We start from the raw sequence: 22085 nt of genomic DNA, 5'->3' as shown, positions 1-22085 counted from the left end.
TAAAATTAGCTTGGGTAATCTGGGTTCGACTGTATTTACCGACAAACAAAGAAAACAAATTTGGGCTTAACTCGTTATAACACGCAAAGGAAACGCAAGTCCACCGCTTGGCCGCCGTTTGTATTCAGCAACTTACGTGTTTCTCTTTCTACTGTGTGTGTTTCGATGGAGAGCGATTGTCCAATCGATGCAGAGCTGCGCAGTGAAATCTCTGCTCTTCTTATACCTCCTTCACCTGCCCAAGTTGACAAGTACTTGGATGAACTTATTAAATCCCGCAATAGGCATTGCCATGGCATCAAAGTCAAACAAAATGGAGAGCTTGGCAAGGGTAAAGCCAACACACACGTAACACCCCCTTTTTTCAAGTTTCCATCAGTCGTTTCTGCTTTGGCTAATGCAATTTATAATCTGCTCTTTGATCTTCAGGTGTCTACGCTGACTTGGGCTTCAAAGAAGGAGAACTTCTTCTCAAGGACCAAATGCTTGTGGGTCTTCAACATTCGTCCAACAAGGTCTCGTATACTACCTTTCTTTGATGAAAAATATTATCTTTTGCTTTTGGGTCTTTTCAGTTATCAGTTATCAGTTATCAGTTTTCATTTTATTACTTCAATTGGGTTGCAGATTGATTGTCTAGTGTGTAGCTTCTGTTTCCGTTTCATTGGCTCTGTTGAGCTTCAAATTGGAAGGAGACTTTATTTGCAAGAGTTGGGAGTTTCTGCCAGCCAAGGTTGCTGTCAAACTGACTACTCATCTGAAGATGAAGACTCGGGAGACTCTGGGCCTAGCAGTTCCAGTTGCAAAGAGAAAGTTCCTCTTCCTAAAGGGTTTGCTGAATCTTTAATGAATGGTGGACTCAAATTGCCTTACTCTGATAAATTCCCGTTACCTCCCGCTGTTCCATGTCATGGTGGCTGTGGAGAAGCTTACTACTGCAGGTGGGTAACCCAACTTTTTTTTTATTTTTCTGTTTGAAGCATGTTGGACTATGACCATGGCATTGTAAAAGTGAGCTTAACCTTCCTTCCATTGCACTTTGGTTTATGTCTTTGGGCATGAAGTACCAAATAAATAACTTGTCATAGTGTTGCCAATATCTTGTAGCAAGCCATGTGCAGAGTCTGATTGGGATTTGTCTCATTCCTTACTTTGCACCGGGGAGAAGTCAGAAGCAGTCTCTAGGGAGGCACTTGTAAAATTTATACAGCATGCCAATGGTAAGATGAGTTTGCAGGTTATATCTTCTCTACAATCTTATAGTTTATACCTCTATCCTCTTCTAATTCTTTCCCTTTTTTTTTTGTTCTTTTGCTTTTACCAGACACAAATGATATATTCCTCCTTGCTGCAAAGGTACCATTGTATTGTAAACTTCTGTTTTAACTTCAGTCTTCTACTTGTAAAGTCTGAACTTCTAGCAGGACTATGTGATCTAGTACTTGCAGACTAGTTGGTCTCAGTTTGTCATGATATGTCTGTGGCATGGTTCAGTCAAGAATGGATAGGATATGGGTAGTGAGCATCACTTTGCTGTCATACTATTTGAATACTACATGGTACTTTATGTGTTACGTATCTTTCTTGTCATCCCCAATAGGTCTCCTATCATGTGATATAATGTAAATCCAATCTTGGACAATCAAGTTCCTTGGTTTCTTTTTCAGGCAGTGTCTTCCTCCATATTAAAGTATAGGAAGTTGAAAGTGGCTCATTCTGAAGAACAAGAGAATAAGCCTAATGTTTCAGGCATCCCTTATCCATCTTTACTCTTAGAAGCATGGAAACCAATGTCAGTGGGACACAAGAGAAGGTAGTTATATTATATATATTGAAGGCCTTGCTGTATCATGTCTGAGAAAATCTTAAGTTGTTCTTTTGTGAGCATTCGAATAATAGATTGAAAACAAAAATGAGTTTCCAATAGCAGAGCGCACAAGTATGTAATAAATATTGGCAGCAGTGGTACTACTTCACTCTTATAAGGCTTTCTACTTTGGGTGACAACAGTTGCATAATAAATGTATGCAGTAGTTTTGAAAATTTTGACAAGAAGGTTCTTTTCTCCTCTTCTCTTTTGACATTTTATTTGTTCTTAGGTGGTGGGACTGCATCGCGTTGCCATTTGACGTTGAATCTTCTGATGAAGTTGCTTTTAGGATGCAAATAAGAGAGCTGGCATTCACGGTGTACTTTCTTGACTGGGTCATTTTAGAAATTCTATTTTGAGCACTATATTCTGTTTCAATCCCCTGGTTTTGTTTTTATGTTTTTTTTGGGTCATTTGAGAGCTTCAGGACAAATTAATTTATTTTGTGATCCAATTTTTGTTGCACACGCACTGATCTTGTAAGATCTATATTGAGTTGCAACTACTATGTTTGACTTATCCTAACTATCTTATGGGCAACTCTTTGGCTTTTTGTTTCCTTAGCAATTTGTTCTCCTGTCATGTGGGTACATTCAAAAGTTCATTTTGAAATTTGTTTGAATTCCGAGTGTAACTGTGCATGGATGCATTTTGCTGATCAAATTCTTATTTATGAAAATGAAATTGGTGCCATTAGTTCCCTTGTTCAGAGTGGGTGCTTAATCGTCATGATCCACTGTAGTACTAATCAGATTCTTTGATGGCCTATAACATTCTGCTACTACAAGTTCTAACTGCACTATTTGAATCTTTCAGTCACTTCAGCTCCTAAAGGCAGCCATCTTTGATGAGGAATGTAAATCACGTATCCTTCCCAATTTAGAACTTGATGTATGTTTCTTATTAGAATCATGCTTAATATTTCTCGGAGTTTATAAATTTGAACTCCTTGACTCTTCCCAGTATTCTCCCTTGATATCTATGGGCATATAATTGGCATGTTTGAGTTGAACAATCTGTAAGTCTTACTTTTTCAAGGATTCCTCCCTTTTCTCTCATCCATTTAATATGTAAAGCGTGCATGCATAAAAAATGGTGCTGGCAGTGGCAGTTAAAGCAATTCATGTGCATTTTCAAACAGCATATTATTTGCTTGGGGCTTACTTGTATTTCACTTTGTTTCAGTGATTTGGTTGTAGCATCTCCAGTGGAAGATTATTTTTTATACATTGACGATCTTCCATATCCTGAAAAGGTTAGAATTCATATTTTTCTCCTAACATTTTGCCAAGCTGAATGTTCCAATGTCATTTTCCCCTGTTATTCATGGCAGAAAGAAGCTGAGGAGATTACACGACCATTTTTGGATGCTCTTGGCGACGACTATTCAGTTTGTTGCCAAGGTATGATGTTCTTTTCAAGTTTCTTTGTATTATGTGTTGAAAGTTTAGTCTGTCAATTGTCCTTTTCTGCTTTGTCCTTCTTGTTGCTGGACTACCTCTTTGGGGTTGTGTAGGTATTCAGTATGTGTGCACTGTGGCTTTATGTATCTTTCAATGAGAACGGAAGATAGTAAGATTATCAAGAGATCATGGTGGAATTAAGTTTTCATTATTACCGTTATAAAGAGATATTTGGTGTTTCTAGAACATAAATCCTTTTTTGGCAGGTTATATAAATTGTGTTGAAAAATATAATAGTCGACAGATGTTTAATTGTCTCTCTCATTGTGGCCAGGAAAAGAAAAATTAACTTCCCATATTTTCCAATTTTGTATTAGGCACAGCTTTCTATCCTCTGCAGAGTTGTATGAATCATTCTTGTAGTCCGAATGCGAAAGCCTTCAAAAGAGAGGAGGTATGTTAACTTCGAGTCCTATTTATAGTGAACTCCCATTTGGAACTTTCTAAAGCATTCCTTTATCAACTTTGTGCATCTGCATTCATGCTTGTTATTCATTATCAGGATAGAGATGGCCAAGCGACGATAATTGCACTTAAACCTATTTCCAAGGGAGAAGAGGTACCAAATTCGAAGTCCAACTTTAGTCTTGTGTGTTTTACAAGGTTTCAGTATCCTTTCATAGAACTTTGATCAAATACTCTCTTAATTCCTTTCCAGGTTACCATTTCTTACGTGGATGAAGACCTTCCTTTTGAAGAGAGACAAGCATTACTTGCAGATTATGGTTTTAAATGCAGGTGCCCAAAATGCTTAGAGGAAGAGCCATAACCAATGAGGCGGCCTTGAACATGATAAACTTGGAAGAAGTCATGCTTGCAAAAGAATACTCACATTGCTAGATAGACCCCCAAGAGACTCCTTGATTTGTATGCGTTTCAACTTCTCACCTTTTTCCATCACAGATTTTTGTCTTCTCACAATCCTGAGGATTCAAAAGGAAGATTGTTTTGTATTTATATATACATAAAGGCTTTCTACAGTGTTCAGGTTCTTTTTCAACTTCCGATCGTTGACATACATTGTTCAGTATCCCTAAGAAGGATATGTATACTTTTCTTACAATAAGGATGTGTACTTTTACATATTTATATATAACAAATTGAACAAAGTAGCTCTTTCTCAAGCGAGTAGGCCAGAATATGAATTAATATGTAACTATCATGTAATAATCAAAGGGTAAAAGTAACAAGATCTAGTTATTTTATGAAATGTATGCTACAACTAATGCTACGCAAATAGAAGTGGCAATCAAACTGACTCGAAGTTCAATTCTAGTTGGTATGTTTTACTCAAAACCACTAATTCGTTTGAGTCTTTTGCATCTCTTTTCTTTTTTTCCATGAGACTTTTGGATTGAGTGTTGGTGTTTTGGGGCATAATTGCATCAGTCAGTGAAAATTTTCCGTCAATGAATATTATGAGAATAACGTGAGTATGTTACTAACACAAGTATTGTTCGTACCACTTTTACAAAAATCAAAGGAGATAGTATCGTATAGTAGTGTAGCTCGGAAGTCCGAGTGTCGTATCCACAGAGAGCAGTGTAAAGAAAATAACAGAGATGAAAAAGAACAAGTGTGATTGAGAGGTAGAATTATGCAAGATTTGATTTGGAGAAAATTTAATTGATTAAAACACTAAGGCATTGGGTTTCCACTTTTAACATAAGCATGCAACTCTTAATAATTTGATCCACAAAATATTTTCCATTGTAGTTGTTCAAAATAATTAAAGCTCTTTTTAATTTCCTTTAGAAGTATTCTAAGCATAACTTGTACCATTGGCAACAAACTATCAAAAAATAATCTTCATCAAAATTCTATTAATCTTTAGTAATTCTCTTCTCTTTTAAAAGCATGAAAGTTTTTACTACACTATGGGAAAAACATGATTGAACCCATGAAATAGATTATCAAACATTCATCAATTAATTAAAAAGAAAACTACAAATTCCATTTGAACAAAAACTACAAATTCACATTAAAGCTTAAGTTTGGATCAAACTAATAAAAATTACACACTTATATTAAAAGTTTCCTCCCTAGCCCTAGCTAGGGAGTTAGTTCCCCATAATAAAATAAAACTAAAAACAGAATTTAAGACTTAGAAATATGGAGGGAAAAGAGAAAAAGCTCAAGATTGTGGAGCTTGGTGTAGTTTTACAATGCCGTAGCTCCATCTATTTATAGGAGGATGGGAGCAATATTCATGATTTTAATATGTCTTCCACTTGCCATCAAACCAATTGCCAAGTTGCTTCCTTTAATTAATTCATTGTGATGATGACTCCTTATCTAAATTCTTCAAAACATTTCTTCCACTTGAACACTTTGTCATGCATTTCCATACTTTCCTTCTTCTCATTGTCGGGTATCACTCTTGAATTTCTCCACACCACTCTCCACTTGCTTCTTTACTCCAAGCTTTTATCATTTCAAATAAGTACCCATCATTTTCAAATATATTCCTTAATCTTGGCCTAGTTCCTTGACTTTGGTTTTCACAAAGATCTTTGAGTCTTCTTATCAATTGCTCCACTTGCTCATCTATCGTATCTTCTCATAAAAACTGCAGCAACTTTCCTCAAATTGTAGCTAGATAACAACTCAAGCATCATCATTCTTCTTTGCATTCATTGGTTGCAAGTAGTCAATTTGAACTTCTCCTTCATTGTTTATTCATTCTTTCTTTATTTCTTCAATGATGGAAGCTTTGCATGCATGTCCTAGAGTATATTCATGCAATTGATTGCTTCTTCTTTTCATTTGTTTTATCTTCAATTGCATTTGCTGCTGCACAAGTTGTCTCGAGCAAATTTCCTTGGCTTTGGCTGCACATATTTCTTCTCATCCTTTACTTTCTTCTTGCAACACATTACTTACTTCTTTTCCTCAACATGCTATTGGTGGAAGACACTTAATATCTACAAACAACCACTCATTAAATATAAAAACAAAGATTGGAAAGAAACAATAAAAATACTTTAATAGATTTATATAAAACAAAAGAAAATACTAACCAATATAAATTTAAGGATAAAACTTGTATTAATTTTGTGCTCATCAAATACCCCCAAACCTATATTTTGCTAGTCCTCGAGCAAAAGAAAATAAAAACTAAGTAGAAAAGAAAACTAAGCCACTTTCGCAGGGATCTCGATTGCATTTAGCATATGCAACAAGCCTTTAAACCCCTAGGTTACCCTAGTGGACGAGTATAGTCTCGTGAGGGCTTTCAGTGATGATACCCACAAACATCGAAATGAGAGTTTAAAAATTTATGCTACAACAAAATTTGAAAATTTAAACAAATGCTTAACCATCATCAAAAGCTATTTGGATTGAAAAATTCATGAACAATTTTTAAAAGAGCAAACATGCTTCAAATTAATCCCCACATAAAGTTTTGATCACTTATAATCATTTAGTAAATTTTTCATTTGTTTCCTTTGGTGTTTAAGTGAACCAACACATTTTAGAGACAAAAGTTAATTTCAATCATAGTAACCTCATTATTTCAATCATTATCAAAATTCAGTGCAAATAACTAACCAAAGCATATATATACATTTTTTTTTTTTTTTTTTTTTTTTTTTTTTTTTTTTTTTTGATTGTGACTGTGCAATGTTTAGTTCCATTAAGCTTTCTAATTAACCCATGTAGCGAGATTTAGGCCAACGACTCTCAAACCAAAGGTTTTAAGGCATTAGGTGTAGAAACACCCCTAAGGGCTTATTAACTCGAGTTAAAAAGGCTACAGAACTAAACTAGTCACAAAATGTATTTACCCCAAAACTTTACCGTTTGACGCGAACACTCGCTGCTGTTTAGGCAAGAGGCCCGGTTACTAAGTAAAACTCTGGATAAATTAACATCATTATTATTATTTTATTTATTTACTTATTTGTTTTTTTACGCCAAGGTCAATCAAGAGCAATGTCTTCTAACTCTACTTAAAACAACAAAGTTAACTATAATTGATCTTTTCTTTCATTCTCACTAAAGTGTTGATGTGCATGTGAGAGTTCAAAGTATAACTCATGAATTATCCACTAAATAGAAATAAGTGAAAAAAAAAAAAAAAAAAAAAAACTAAAATTATGGGTTTAAAATTTAATAATATGTTTCCAATCGTAAAAATCATTCATGAGTGTTAAATCTGATTTGATGATAGTAAGCATAAAAATCTAGAGATAACACCATTTTTATTTTTTAATTAATTTTTTTTTAATTTTTGGGTGAAATAAAATAATAAAAAAAAACAAAACAAAACTTCTAAACCTTACCCCCAAACCTAAATCAATCATTGTCCTCAATGTTGAAGAATGTAGGTATCAACAAAGTTATAACAAGAAATGAAATGGAGTAAAGCAATTAAATAAAAGAACAAAAAAGAATTAAAATTATAATTTAGTTGCAAAAATAATAAAAAATAAAAATAAAAATAAAGGAAAACAAAAATAACCAAACAAAACAGTAAACCCTAACAAACAGTTCTACGCAAACCGAAACCCAAAAGACGAAGAAGTCCAGCCCATTGGAACCTCCAAATCAATTGAAAACCCAATCCAAACGAAAGCCCAAATTTTTTTTTTTTTTTTTTTCGGAAAGAAAATAAACTAAGTTATAAAAGAAAAAGAAAAAGAAAAATAAACACATTTCCAAAATTTTAAATATATATATATATATATAGAAAAACAAAAACAAAAACTGGAAAGGGAAGGTCACGGATAAAAGAAGGAAGGGATGTGTCGGCGTGCAGAGACAGCGTTCAATAATTAAGCAGAAAACACGGAAAGTGAAAGTGAAAGTAAAAGTGAAAGTGAAAGTAAAAAACATGAAGGTAAAAGAAAAAAAATTGTCTCCCCTCTAAAAACACGCGGCTGCAAAACGTTAGGGAATCCGAGAGAAACAAACGCAGAAGCCGAAGTCTATTTAACCCGTCTCTGTGGAGTTGAGCTTGCGTCTGTGTTTCATCCTGAAAACTCAGAGTAAAACATCAATAAGCAAGAAACACAAATCACAATGGCAACCTCACCCACTTCCCTCGATGATTTGAATCTAGAGTTGGCCCTTGCGCCATCAGTGGCTCAAGTAAGTGCTCCTCCTCAATCCGTCTTCCCAAACTCCACATATCATCATGGCTCGGCCTCAAACTTTGCTGAGGCAATGCCGAGAAGAGTAGTGCTGCCAGGAGGGATGACTGTTAGGAGACTCACACCGGCAGATCATCTGTACATGACACAGAGGTCAGACAAGGCCGCGGTGGAGGAGTCTCATGATTTAACTGTTCTCCACGCAACCTCCTCCACAAATCTGGGCATAAGATTACTGGCGAGGACGCGAGAGTGCGCAGTTCTGACCGAGGAAGTAGCCTATTTGAAGGCTCAGGTGGCGGATTTGCAAAAGCGGCTCTACTGTGCCAACCAGCAAGTAGAAGCACTGTGGAAGAGAAACAATGATCATGCAGAGCTTTTGCAGATTCTACAAATAAGAGAAAATAGAGGCAATTAGTATGATGCCTCAGGTGGCTCAATATCTGGGAAGAAACATGTGATTTTTAAATATATGTATGCATTTTCACGTCTATGTATGTAATCACATGTTTATGAAATGAATAAGTATTCGAGCCAAATTTCCGTGTGTGCAATCAAGAAGCAATCTACTTCCCAAACTTAACAACAAATTAAATACATAAACAAGTAAAAGAAAGAAAGAAAGAATTACAGTAATAAAAGCAAAGAGAAACAAGAAATTCAGAATTGCCTTAGTTGGAGATCGGGTTCCGATCTGTTTATTTATTTATTTATTATTTTTATTTTTATTTTTTTACAGTACTTAAATAGAAAGATAATACCTGGAAAATATGCGTGTCAATCCCTTTGGTATTTATCCCGTACAGAATGAAAGACAAAAATAATAAATAAATAAAATCCAAGCAAAAAGAAATAAAGACCAAAATAAAATAAAACACACAAAAAGAAAACTAAAATCTATACAAATACAAAATAAACAGTCATAAAAAAAATACAAAAATAACCACACAAAGAAATAAGCAAAAATTATATTGTTTTTTTTTTAAAATTATTTTTTTATTTTTAACACTTTGTAAAAAATAACTTATTTTAAAAACACAAATATACAAGCAACTCACGGATGACCAGTTAAGGGCCTCAGAAAACACAGCCAGGGGATCCGGGAAGGTTGGAGGGGTCACAATGGTCCCGCTTAAAACCCAAACTTCTTAAACACCAAAGGTGTCGCCTATAGAACTCCTAGACACTGTATTGACGAAGACACTCACTGGAGTTACCAAAAGTCAGCTCATATGAAAAATCTTTTTTTTTTTTTTTTTTTTTTTTTTTTTGTGTGTGGGTAATTTCTACAGCTTATGAATATCTAAAAAAACATAAATAGCACAAATAAATAATAAATACGAAACTAAAGATAGTCTGAGAATTCAATCCTGATAAACAGGATTCTCCAAGTGAATCGTGTCATCCTGCATAACAAAATTATCCAAAAATGGTTTAAGACGTTGACCATTAACTTTAAAAACATTACCATTTTTTGGATCCTCAATCTCCACTGCTCCAAAAGGAAAAACTCTTGTGACCACAAATGGACCTGTCCATCTGGAACGAAGTTTACCAGGAAAAATATGCAATCTCGAATTATATAAGAGAACTTTCTGTGATGGTTCAAAGTTTTTCCTCAAAATATTTCTATCATGAAAAACCTTCATTTTCTCTTTGTAAATTCGAGAGTTTTCGTAAGCATCATTCCTTAATTCTGCCAACTCACTCAACTGAAGCTTCCTATTTGAACTTGCATCATTTAAACCAAAATTAAACATTTTAATTGCCCAATATGCCTTATGTTCAAGTTCAACTGGTAAATGACAAGCCTTACCGTAGACAAGTCTGTAAGGTGACATCCCTAAGGGGGATTTGTATGCTGTACGGTATGCCCATAAAGCATCAATTAATCTCAAAGACCAATCTTTACGGTTAGGACTCACAGTTTTTTCCAAAATTTGTTTTATCTCCCGATTAGCAAGTTCAACTTGACCGCTTGTTTGTGGGTGATATGGGGTAGCGACTTTATGAGTGACACCATATTTTTTCATTAAAGCCTCAAAAGGTTTATTACAAAAGTGTTTTCCCCCATCACTTATAATAGCTCGAGGTGTTCCAAATCTTGCGAAAATATTTTCTTTTAAAAACCGCAAAACAGTTTTATGATCATTATGTCGACAAGGAACAGCCTCTACCCATTTAGAAACATAATCAATACCGACCAAGATATAAAGATATCCAAAAGAAATAGGGAAAGGACCCATAAAATCAATGCCCCAACAATCAAATATTTCAATTACCAAAATTGGGTTCAAAGGCATCATGTTTCTACGGGTAATTGCCCCCAACTTTTGACAACGGTCACAAGTTCGACAAAAAGAATTAGTGTCTTTAAAAAGCGTAGGCCAATAGAATCCACACTGCAAAATTTTTGCAGCGGTTTTCTTTACAGAAAAATGACCGCCACATGCTTCATTATGACAAAAAGAAATTACTGCATGGATTTCATTATCAGGTACACACCTTCTAATGATCTGATCAGGGCAATATTTAAACAGATAAGGGTCATCCCAAAAGAAATTTCGAACCTCTGTAAGAAATTTCCTCTTGTCTTGAGCAGTCCAATCAGATGGAATTTTACCTGTAGCAAGAAAATTAACAATGTTAGCAAACCAAGGTAATTCTGAAATAGCAAATAATTGCTCATCTGGAAAAGAATCATTAATTGGCAATGTTTCAATGATATCCTCAAAACTCAATCTAGACAAATGATCAGCCACTACATTTTCTACTCCCTTTTTATCTTTGATTGTGATGTCAAATTCTTGAAGTAGTAGGATCCACCTAATCAGTCGAGCTTTAGCATCTTTTTTTTCAAAAATGTATTTTAAAGCTGCATGGTCAGTGAAAATAACAATAGGTGATCCAACTATATAAGAACGAAACTTATCCAAAGCAAATACCACAGCAAGGAGTTCTTTTTCAGTTGTAGAATAATTCATCTGAGCACTGTTCAAGGTTCTGCTTGCATAATGTATGACATGTGGCTTCTTATCCTTTCTTTGCCCCAAAACAGCTCCAACCGCGTAATCACTAGCATCACACATAATTTCAAAAGGTAAAGTCCAGTCAGGTGGTTGCATAATTGGAGCAGATGTGAGCATTTTAATTAATTTCTCAAAAGCCTTTTGACATGAATCAGACCACTCAAATTTACAATCTTTTAATAGGAGATTACACAAGGGTCTAGATATTGCACTAAAATTCTGAATAAATCTCCTATAAAAACCAGCATGACCTAAAAATGATCTGACATCTTTAACAGTTTTTGGAACTGGCAATTTTGAAATCAATTCAATTTTAGCTTTATCCACTGCAATTCCTTTAGATGAAACAATATGACCAAGAACAATTCCAGAAGAAACCATAAAATGACACTTCTCCCAATTTAAAACAAAGTTTTTCTCTTGGCATCGAACCAATACTTTTTCCAAATTACTCAAGCAATTATCAAAAGAATCACCAAAAACAGATATATCATCCATGAAAACTTCAAGAAATTGCTCAACCATATCACTGAAAATACTGATCATGCATCTTTGAAAAGTAGCTGGAGCATTACATAATCCGAAAGGCATTCTACGAAAAGCAAAAGTACCAAAAGGACATGTAAAAGTAGTTTTTTCTTGATCTTCAATGGCAATTTCAATTTGATAATAACCTGAGTATCCATCTAAGAAGCAATAAAATTCATGACCGGCTACCCTTTCTAAGATTTGATCAATAAAAGGTAAAGGGAAATGGTCTTTTCTAGTTGCAGAATTCAGCTTTCTATAATCAATGCACATACGCCAACTTGAAACCACTCTAGTAGGTATCAATTCATTTTTATCATTTTCAACCACAGTTATGCCAGATTTCTTAGGTACAACTTGAGTAGGACTTACCCATTTACTATCAGAGATGGAATAAATAATACCTGCATCTATTAATTTTAACACCTCAGTTTTAACAACATCTTTCATGATTGGGTTTAACCTACGTTGTGCCTCCCTAGAAGACTTGGCTTCATCCTCTAAAAATATTTTATGAGTACAAACAAGAGGACTAATTCCCTTAATGTCAGCAAGAGTCCAACCAATGGCAGATCTGTGAGAATTCAACACATTAAGTAACTTACCTTCTTGCAAAGAGTCAAGTTCAGAAGATATTACCACTGGAAAAGTGTTGTTGGACCCCAAGAAGGCATGTTTAAGTCCCATGGGTAAAGGCTTCAATTCTAGATTAGGAACTTCCACATTTGATGGCAATGTCTTTTCCTTTCGAGGTGGAAGCTTCTCAAACCTTGGAGTCCATTTATCAGCCTGTAAGGAATTAAACAACGAATTAAGATAAGCAATTTCTGGCTCCTCAAGTAATTCGGATTCTTTAGAATTCAATAAAAGAGTCTCAAAAGGTTCAGAAATACTAGTCTTCTCAAATTGATCCTGTACAAGAACTTCAATCAAGTTCACCACTCCACATTCATCATCTTCATAAGGTTTCCTGAAAACATTAAAAATGTTAATTTCCAATGTCATGTTACCAAAACTGAGTTTCATTATCCCACTCCTACAACTGATGTGTGCATCACATGTAGCAAGGAAGGGACGTCCTAAAATGACAGGAATTTCATTTTCAGAATGCAAAACAGGTTGTGTATCCAAAACAACAAAGTCAACAGGGTAGTAAAATTTGTCCACTTGGACCAATACATCCTCAATTACCCCTCTCGGCACTCGTACAGAACGATCAGCAAGTTGCAACTTCATTGTTGTGGGCTTCAATTCACCAAGACCTAACTGCAAATACACTGAATATGGCAACAAATTTACACTAGCCCCCAAATCAAGCAAAGCACAATTGATGTAATTTTTTCCAATTACACATGAAAGAGTGGGACTTCCTGGATCTTTGTATTTAGGAGGGACCTTATGTTGCAACAATGCACTCACATGTTCAGTCAAAAATGCAGTTTTCTTCACCTGATGCTTTCTTTTAAATGTGCACAGATCTTTTAAAAATTTAGCATAAGAAGGAATCTGTTTAATAGCATCTAACAGAGGAATATTAACTTTGACTTCTTTAAAAACATCCAAAATTTCATGATTTTGATTCAATTTCTTTGGAGGATTTAAAGCTTGGGGAAAAGGAGCAGGAAAATTATTTTCATTTAATTCACTCAATTTGGACTTGTTTAGTTCATCATTATTCTTAGATTTTTCAACTTCCTTTGGTGAAGGTGTTGTATCAATTATTTTACCACTTTTAAGAGCAATGACAGACTTAGCATGTTCAATTGAGGTTTCACACAAATTAACATTTTTTGGATTTGGTTGAGTTTGAGAAGGAAATTTCCCTTTTTCATTTATTGCAAAAGAATTTGTCAATTTAGAAATTTGGCTTTTAATTTCTTTATTTTCATCAACCATTTGACCAAACAAGGTATCATACCTTTGATTTTGCTTCTGTTGTTCCTGCATAAATGCTTGAAGAGTATCGCTCAAAGATGGTCTAGCATTAAATGTATTAGTTGTAGGAAATTGATGATTGAAAGAATTTCTCTCACTTACCTGAGGTTGTGAATCATTGCTCCAACGAAAATTTGGATGATTCCTTGTCGCTGGATTGTAAGTGTTGGAAAAAGGAGAATATTGTTGTTTGAAGTTTCCAACAGCAGCACAACGCTCCTCATAAGCTCCTTTCATTTCCTGAAAAATTGGGCAATTTTTAACAGTATGACCAATCTCATAACAAGAATCACATACTTGATTAACATCAGCTTGAAAAACAGGTTGAGGCAAATTTGATTTTTCCGTTTTCAAAGCAGCTATCTCTTTAGTCAAAACCTCAAATTTTAATTTCCAATCATCTTCTTCTTTTAATTGATAAATTCCTTTATTAGTAGAAGATGTGGCAATTCTTGACCGATCAGTGGTCTCAACTGGACTGGGGACAGTCCATTGATGAGCTTTTTCAGCAATTTCATCCAAAAATTCTAGGGCATCATCAGGGTCTTTTTGCATAAAATTTCCATTACACATTGACTCAACAAATTGGCGATCACGAGGGAGAAGTCCCTCATAGATATAACTAGCAAGACGCCAATTTTCAAAACCATGGTGTGGGCACAAATTCAAAAGCTCTTTAAATTTTTCCCAAGTTTGATACAAAGTTTCATTTTCCTTTTGAGAGAAATTTGAGATTCTTTTCTTAAGAGCAATCGTCTTGTGATTAGGAAAATACTTGTTAAAAAATGCTTGAGTCATTTCCCCCCAAGAACCTATGGATCTAGCCCTTAATGAATACAACCAACTTTTAGCCTTTTCTTTTAAGGAAAAAGGAAAAAATTTCAACCTTATGAAATTAAGCCTATCAAGTTGAACATTGTAAAAAGTGCCAATAGCCTCTTCAAATTCCCTAACATGCACATAAGGATTTTCACTTTCCATGCCATGAAAAATGGGAAGCAGTTGAATCATTCCAGGTTTGAAATCATAATTTGGCATGTTAGGTGGAAACATGATGCATGACGGATTTGGTGCACGAATAGGATGCAAAAATGTCTCTAAAGTTCTAGGTGCAACTACTTCTCTCATTTCATTATTCTCAATCTCATTATTTTCAATATGAGCATTAATTTCTTGTTCATTATTCGCAATTTCTTGTTCATCATTCACAATTGCTGCCATGCTTTCAGATTTGTTGGAATTTTCAGTTGAAGAAGTTGAAGCAGAATGTTCTAAATTAACAGTTTCAGACTTTTTGACAAACCTTCCTAGATGATCTCTAGGTCGCATAAAGAAAATAAATAGATAAACAAAAAATACAAATACAAATATATATTAACAATGAGATAAGTTTGGAAAGAGTGTACCAGATGTGAAGAATTTCACATAACCAGCAAACCTTTGACCAAGGGGATCTCTGCACTCTTTGACAAGCCACTCCCCGGCAACGGCGCCAATTTGTTCGTACCACTTTTACAAAAATCAAAGGAGATAGTATCGTATAGTAGTGTAGCTCGGAAGTCCGAGTGTCGTATCCACAGAGAGCAGTGTAAAGAAAATAACAGAGATGAAAAAGAACAAGTGTGATTGAGAGGTAGAATTATGCAAGATTTGATTTGGAGAAAATTTAATTGATTAAAACACTAAGGCATTGGGTTTCCACTTTTAACATAAGCATGCAACTCTTAATAATTTGATCCACAAAATATTTTCCATTGTAGTTGTTCAAAATAATTAAAGCTCTTTTTAATTTCCTTTAGAAGTATTCTAAGCATAACTTGTACCATTGGCAACAAACTATCAAAAAATAATCTTCATCAAAATTCTATTAATCTTTAGTAATTCTCTTCTCTTTTAAAAGCATGAAAGTTTTTACTACACTATGGGAAAAACATGATTGAACCCATGAAATAGATTATCAAACATTCATCAATTAATTAAAAAGAAAACTACAAATTCCATTTGAACAAAAACTACAAATTCACATTAAAGCTTAAGTTTGGATCAAACTAATAAAAATTACACACTTATATTAAAAGTTTCCTCCCTAGCCCTAGCTAGGGAGTTAGTTCCCCATAATAAAATAAAACTAAAAACAGAATTTAAGACTTAGAAATATGGAGGGAAAAGAGAAAAAGCTCAAGATTGTGGAGCTTGGTGTAGTTTTACAATGCCGTAGCTCCATCTATTTATAGGAGGATGGGAGCAATATTCATGATTTTAATATGTCTTCCACTTGCCATCAAACCAATTGCCAAGTTGCTTCCTTTAATTAATTCATTGTGATGATGACTCCTTATCTAAATTCTTCAAAACTTTCTTCCACTTGAACACTTTGTCATGCATTTCCATACTTTCCTTCTTCTCATTGTCGGGTATCACTCTTGAATTTCTCCACACCACTCTCCACTTGCTTCTTTACTCCAAGCTTTTATCATTTCAAATAAGTACCCATCATTTTCAAATATATTCCTTAATCTTGGCCTAGTTCCTTGACTTTGGTTTTCACAAAGATCTTTGAGTCTTCTTATCAATTGCTCCACTTGCTCATCTATCGTATCTTCTCATAAAAACTGCAGCAACTTTCCTCAAATTGTAGCTAGATAACAACTCAAGCATCATCATTCTTCTTTGCATTCATTGGTTGCAAGTAGTCAATTTGAACTTCTCCTTCATTGTTTATTCATTCTTTCTTTATTTCTTCAATGATGGAAGCTTTGCATGCATGTCCTAGAGTATATTCATGCAATTGATTGCTTCTTCTTTTCATTTGTTTTATCTTCAATTGCATTTGCTGCTGCACAAGTTGTCTCGAGCAAATTTCCTTGGCTTTGGCTGCACATATTTCTTCTCATCCTTTACTTTCTTCTTGCAACACATTACTTACTTCTTTTCCTCAACATGCTATTGGTGGAAGACACTTAATATCTACAAACAACCACTCATTAAATATAAAAACAAAGATTGGAAAGAAACAATAAAAATACTTTAATAGATTTATATAAAACAAAAGAAAATACTAACCAATATAAATTTAAGGATAAAACTTGTATTAATTTTGTGCTCATCAAGTATCATCTAAAGAAAGTCTTGAAGGATATCGAAGTGGAGTCCTCAACGGCACTTCTAAATCCATGAAAGGAGAAAAGACTACTTTATATGGGCTAGTCCAATGCTCGAATTCTATTTCGTATGCAAGAAACTATGCACTATGCCACAAGTTGTGTTAGTGCCCGTTTGGCATTGCATATTTGGGGTGATAAGTGATTTTTCAAAATTTTGGGAAGCCCAACCCGTTTGGTAAATTATGCGAAAATCACTTATTGTTAAAAAGTGTTGTGAGAAAAAGTTATAAGGGAAAGCAGCTAATGAGGTGCTTTCATTTTCTGATTATGAAGGAATCAGTTTCGAAAAGGCGCTGAGTTTAATGATTATGCGGGAATCAATACCAACAACACTTTTAACAAAATGTTTACCAAATGCCAAACTGCTTTCTCTCACAGCAAATCTAACACCGATTATTTTTACAGCACAGCAATGCCAAACTGGCCAACATCCCAAAAGCTTTAGAAATGATGTCCTCTCAGTCAAGGAGCTATAATTTGGAATGTAGGTTGTCTCTTGAAATACTCATTTTAAAACTTCTTTGGTATCATAATGTGATTTATTTGACAAATAAAAAATTATATGATAATCCCTTGTTGATTAAATATAAACTTCGTAAGTTGTTAACCAGGTTACATTCTAAAGCTGTTCATCAATTGTTGTATGCGAATGGGGGACTGAAAATATCAAACAATAATTCACTTTACGGTGCGGTAGAATGTACTAGAGACCTTTCTAGTTTAAATTGCACAAAGTGTCTTGATGTTGCAAAATACGAACTTCTAGATACTAGTCATCGCAAGAAAGGTGGACGTGTTGTTTATGGAAGTTGTTATATCCGATATGAATTTTACTGCTTTTACTAGGTAGCCTTTGTATCATAGAATCGATTCTTTGACAATGTGTCATTTCTAAGTTCATTCCAAAGAATGTGAGCAAATGATTGTCACTACAATAGTTGGAAATGTTGGTTATCATAGTTAGAAACGCATGTTTGGTTTGTGCAATAATAGACATGAATATGTTAATTTTCAATAATACTTTATTTTTCAATAATACCATATTATTCGCTATTATACACATATTTACAAATAATACACATGTTTTCCCAATATTTTGCACATACTATCCAATAAAAGTATAAATAACATAAATCTTAATTGTTTTATATAATGGCTATATTATTCACCATATGTTTTTTAGAAGTTTAAATACGTATTTTTTATGTATTACACTTGTTTCGTGTTTTACTAACTATGATCTCGAGGATTCAAAACGAAGATTGTTTTGTATTTTTCTTCATCTCCTTGTAATTAAACAATAAAAGGAAAAAAACAATAATAATTCTGTGATTGACTATGGACTTCCATCAAGTTTTTAATCCACCAGGGCCGTAAGGGGAACAGAGAAACCAAAAACACTCCAATTTTTGCATGTATTTTGGAAAAAAAAACTAAAGGTGGAACTGGAAGAATAACCCAATTCATACTGTATTCCATTTTTTACCTTACAAATAATTTTCATATCTTTACTCTCAGCTAAAAAAGAAGTTTCATATCTTTACCCTCAGTTAAAATCCATCTTTCATATTTCTTTAATTATTTTATTAATTATTTTCTGTAACATATCAATTTAATTTTAATCTTGGTTGTTTGGAAAAAGACGAAAGAAATTTAAAACAACACATGTCAACACGAGAAGAGCCATATCTGTATTTGATGAGAGTTGCTTAAAGAGCCAAAATTTTCCTTCCTTTAATCCTAACACCATTTTTCTCCTTTGGGTTTGTTGGGGTCTTTTTTCATCGGAAGGCTCGTCCGGGCTTGTTGATTCTTAGACCGCCATAGAGTGGTGGATCAAGCCTTCGTTGCCCCTGTTTCTGAGTTAGCAATGAGTAGGCCCAAAGCATCCCGAGGGAGAAGCAAGTCCCAGGGGAGTACTCTGTTCTTCTTCTAGCGGCTGCATGTTTGGTGCTAATGTTTCCGGCAGCTTAACGAAGAGTTAAAGATGGCTTGCTGATGTTTCTAGCAGCTTGAAGAAGAGTTGAAGATGACTTGCTGATGTTTCCGGTAGCTTAACGAAGAGTTAAAGATGACTTGCTGATGTTGATATGAGATTATATGAGCTTGGCATGAGAACTTGTAGTGTGGGAGTTAAAGATCCACAATTTTAGCAAATGAGAATGCATGTACATGCTTGGCTTGGTGTTGGATATGCTTGAGTTTGAGTGTTGATAATTTGTTGTTTGTGGCTATGGTGTTTATAGCTTGGAAGGAATGGAAAGCTTGGAGTTATGCTTGGTGAGGCTTTATGGATTTAAGAGTTTCAAGAGAAAGATAATGGGAGGAAAAGCTTGAGGTTTGAAAGCTATGATGTTTATAGCTTGGAAGGAAGGAAAAGCTTGGAGTTATGCTTTGTAAGGCTTTATAGAGAAGATGATGGATTTCAAGGGTAAGAAAGTAGGAAACATGGTTGTGATGGTTGAGGAATGGCTAGGATGGCCGCTGGAATGCTTGCAGCAGCCTAAGGGAGGAAGAAAAGTGGTTTGATGGTTGTTGGGTTGCTTGAGCAACCAAGAGATGTTGGTCAATGGCTGCTGGGATGCTTGCAGCAGCCAAAGGATGAAGGTTGATGGTTGGAATGGCCGTTGGAATGCTTGCAGCAGCTGAAAGGAGGAAGGAAGATGAGTTCTCATGGTTGTTGAGAAGCTTGCAACAACCAAGAGAGGTTGATTTTTGTCTAGCAAATGCCTCCTAATTTATAAAAGGTAAGGGTTTTCTTTTATTTCCAATAGGTAAAAGGAGGTGCTGGAACCTGCCTATTTTCAATGATTAAAAAGGAGCATTGGGGCATGCTATTTTCCAGCATGTAAAGCTAGGCATTGGAAAATGACTATTTTCTATGGGTAAAAGGGAGTGCTTGAAAAATATCTCATTTTCTCACTCACATTGGAGAACTCTAAGTAATGGGCTTGGACTTTGGTGCTCCCAAGTAGCTAGCCCAAAGTCTCCATTATCCAAAGCTTCCGTGGGCCTTGTGGACCTCCGTAACCTTCCACACCACAATCCCTCATGCAAACCTCGTAAACCACATGACTTGGGTTCATGTGAGCTTGATAGGTGACTGATATATGAAAAATGTATTATTGGCTTCGCATGGCATGAATACTATTATTTATTTAATGAATTAATTCCCAGAATACAGCTTGGGTTAACATATGACCAATATTATACGTTATATTGGGCTTTAAATATCTTTGGGTTTCTCATGACTTTTTTGGACCTCAACAGGGTTAGTCGAAGTGTAACAACCCGATCCTTAAATAATATTTAACTATTAAATTATTAGAGAAAAAGACTAATATACCCTTAGAATATTTTATTAGGTTTTAAGTTGACTTTTTGACCGGGAAAGAATTTGGGAATTTCATTTGTACCGTTGCGTAGAGCGCGACAAAACGAGTCCGTACACACGTAGTTGACCCAAACCGGACTTGTAACGAAGGATTTACGATCAAAACATTAAAAAAAGGGTGGCGTTCTGCGCCCATTTGTCACGACCCGACTCCCCGATATTGTCCGCTTTGGGCCCCCCTCTCTGCCCTCACGGTTTTGTTTCTGGGAACTCACGAGCAACTTCCCAGTGGGTCACCCATCCTGGGATTGCTCTGGCCCCCAACTCGCTTAACTTCGGAGTTCCTTAGAATCCGAAGCCAATGAGCTCCCAAAAGGCCTCGTGCTAGGAAGAGAAGTGCTCACACATTTAAGCACTTCACCTTTCCCTCTCCGAGGGATGTGGGATTGCTCACCGTTCTTATTTCCCCAAGACACGGGTCTTACAATCCACCCCCCTTGAGGCCAGCGTCCTCGCTGGCACACTTCCGGTCGGGGTCCAGCTCTGATACCATTTGTCACGACCCGACTCCCCTAGCACGATATTGTTCGCTTTGGGCCCCCCTCTCTGCCCTCACGGTTTTGTTTCTGGGAACTCATGAGCAACTTCCCAGTGGGTCACCCATCCTGGGATTGCTCTGGCCCCCAACTCGCTTAACTTCGGAGTTCCTAAGAATCCGAAGCCAATGAGCTCCCAAAAGGCCTCGTGCTAGGAAGAGAAGTGCCCACACATTTAAACACTTTACTTCTCCCTCCCCGAGCGATGTGGGATTGCTCACCGTTCTTGTTTCCCCAAGACACGAGTTTTACACGAAGTGGTGGATGGGTTAATATATTTTTTACAATTTAGGGTTCCTCCAATAAACATTGATACTCGTTGAAAAGGAAAATATCAAAGAAATGTTATTGTTTCCTTTTTCATTAAATAAATAAACGCATCAACTTACCCTTATTAATAATAGTAGACAAAACAACAAAACTAATGTTGTAGGTTAAAAAGAAAATGCAATTTTGAATTAAAATTTCTGATAGAGACATACATAACATAACATAACACACATGTACCCAAAAAAAAAAAAAACTAAAATATTGTTCTTTATGGGATGAATTGGCCAAAGCATATATATATATAGGTTTCAGTTGAGGGATCCTTCAAATAAGCTTATTTGAAGGACACCCTTGTAGGGCATATTCTGTATTGTATTTCACTAATCCAAATTGTCTATTTTGTAGATATTCATTCAAAGATCATCTCTAAAAAAAAATCACTTGAATCTGATATCATTTGACCACTAAATTGTAATGTTGAAATTTTAGTACTTTCTTGAAGCACCGTGTTTTTTGATTTTGTAGGACACAATTGAATGTCGAAACAGTTTCTGATTTGTCTAATGTTTTGCAAGGATAATCTATGAATGTAGACTTAAAAAATAAATGGTTTGGATCGTTTAAAAAAAAATCGTATGGTATCCTAAATGGTGTCCCTCAAATAAAATTATTTAAGAAATCCCTCAATAGAAAGGGACTATATATATAATCATACATGCTACAAATGGTGGGAAAAAATATACTCCACAGATAACATAAAAAAACTTCTACTATATTATAATATGTATAATAGTACCCCT

General features: G+C 35.1%; 1 protein-coding gene and 1 non-coding gene across 2 annotated transcripts; both read left to right on the top strand.

Annotated features, from left to right (window-relative positions):
• Positions 1-39: 39 nt before the first annotated feature.
• Positions 40-4457, top strand: ATXR2 (histone-lysine N-methyltransferase ATXR2). Its single transcript, XM_021955551.2, has 14 exons — positions 40-331; positions 430-515; positions 628-941; positions 1108-1220; positions 1325-1356; positions 1668-1813; positions 2100-2187; positions 2687-2735; positions 2834-2888; positions 3056-3125; positions 3204-3273; positions 3651-3727; positions 3836-3892; positions 3992-4457. The coding sequence occupies exons 1-14, from the start codon at positions 166-168 to the stop codon at positions 4100-4102; spliced, it is 1434 nt and encodes a 477-aa protein (XP_021811243.1). The 5' UTR covers positions 40-165; the 3' UTR covers positions 4103-4457.
• A 10107-nt stretch (positions 4458-14564) lies between these two features.
• LOC148296006 (small nucleolar RNA R71) lies at positions 14565-14671 on the top strand. Its single transcript, XR_015834889.1, has one exon. It is a non-coding gene; the product is annotated as a small nucleolar RNA R71 (small nucleolar RNA).
• Positions 14672-22085: the final 7414 nt, after the last annotated feature.

The sequence above is a fragment of the Prunus avium genome, chromosome 3, assembly GCF_965620075.1.
Source record: "Prunus avium chromosome 3, drPruAviu1.hap1.1, whole genome shotgun sequence".
In the NCBI taxonomy this organism is placed as follows: Eukaryota; Viridiplantae; Streptophyta; class Magnoliopsida; order Rosales; family Rosaceae; genus Prunus; species Prunus avium.
Note: the sequence above shows the minus strand (reverse complement) of the source record. Positions and strands in the feature narration are given on the sequence as shown.

Bases quoted from the DNA above. Each gene is read 5' to 3' on its own strand.
- ATXR2 (XM_021955551.2), top strand. From the start codon at position 166: ATGGAGAGCGATTGTCCAATCGATGCAGAGCTGCGCAGTGAAATCTCT. The intron at 516-627 runs GTCTCGTATACT...ATTGGGTTGCAG, and splicing joins TTCAACATTCGTCCAACAAG to ATTGATTGTCTAGTGTGTAG. The intron at 942-1,107 runs GTGGGTAACCCA...AATATCTTGTAG, and splicing joins GGAGAAGCTTACTACTGCAG to CAAGCCATGTGCAGAGTCTG.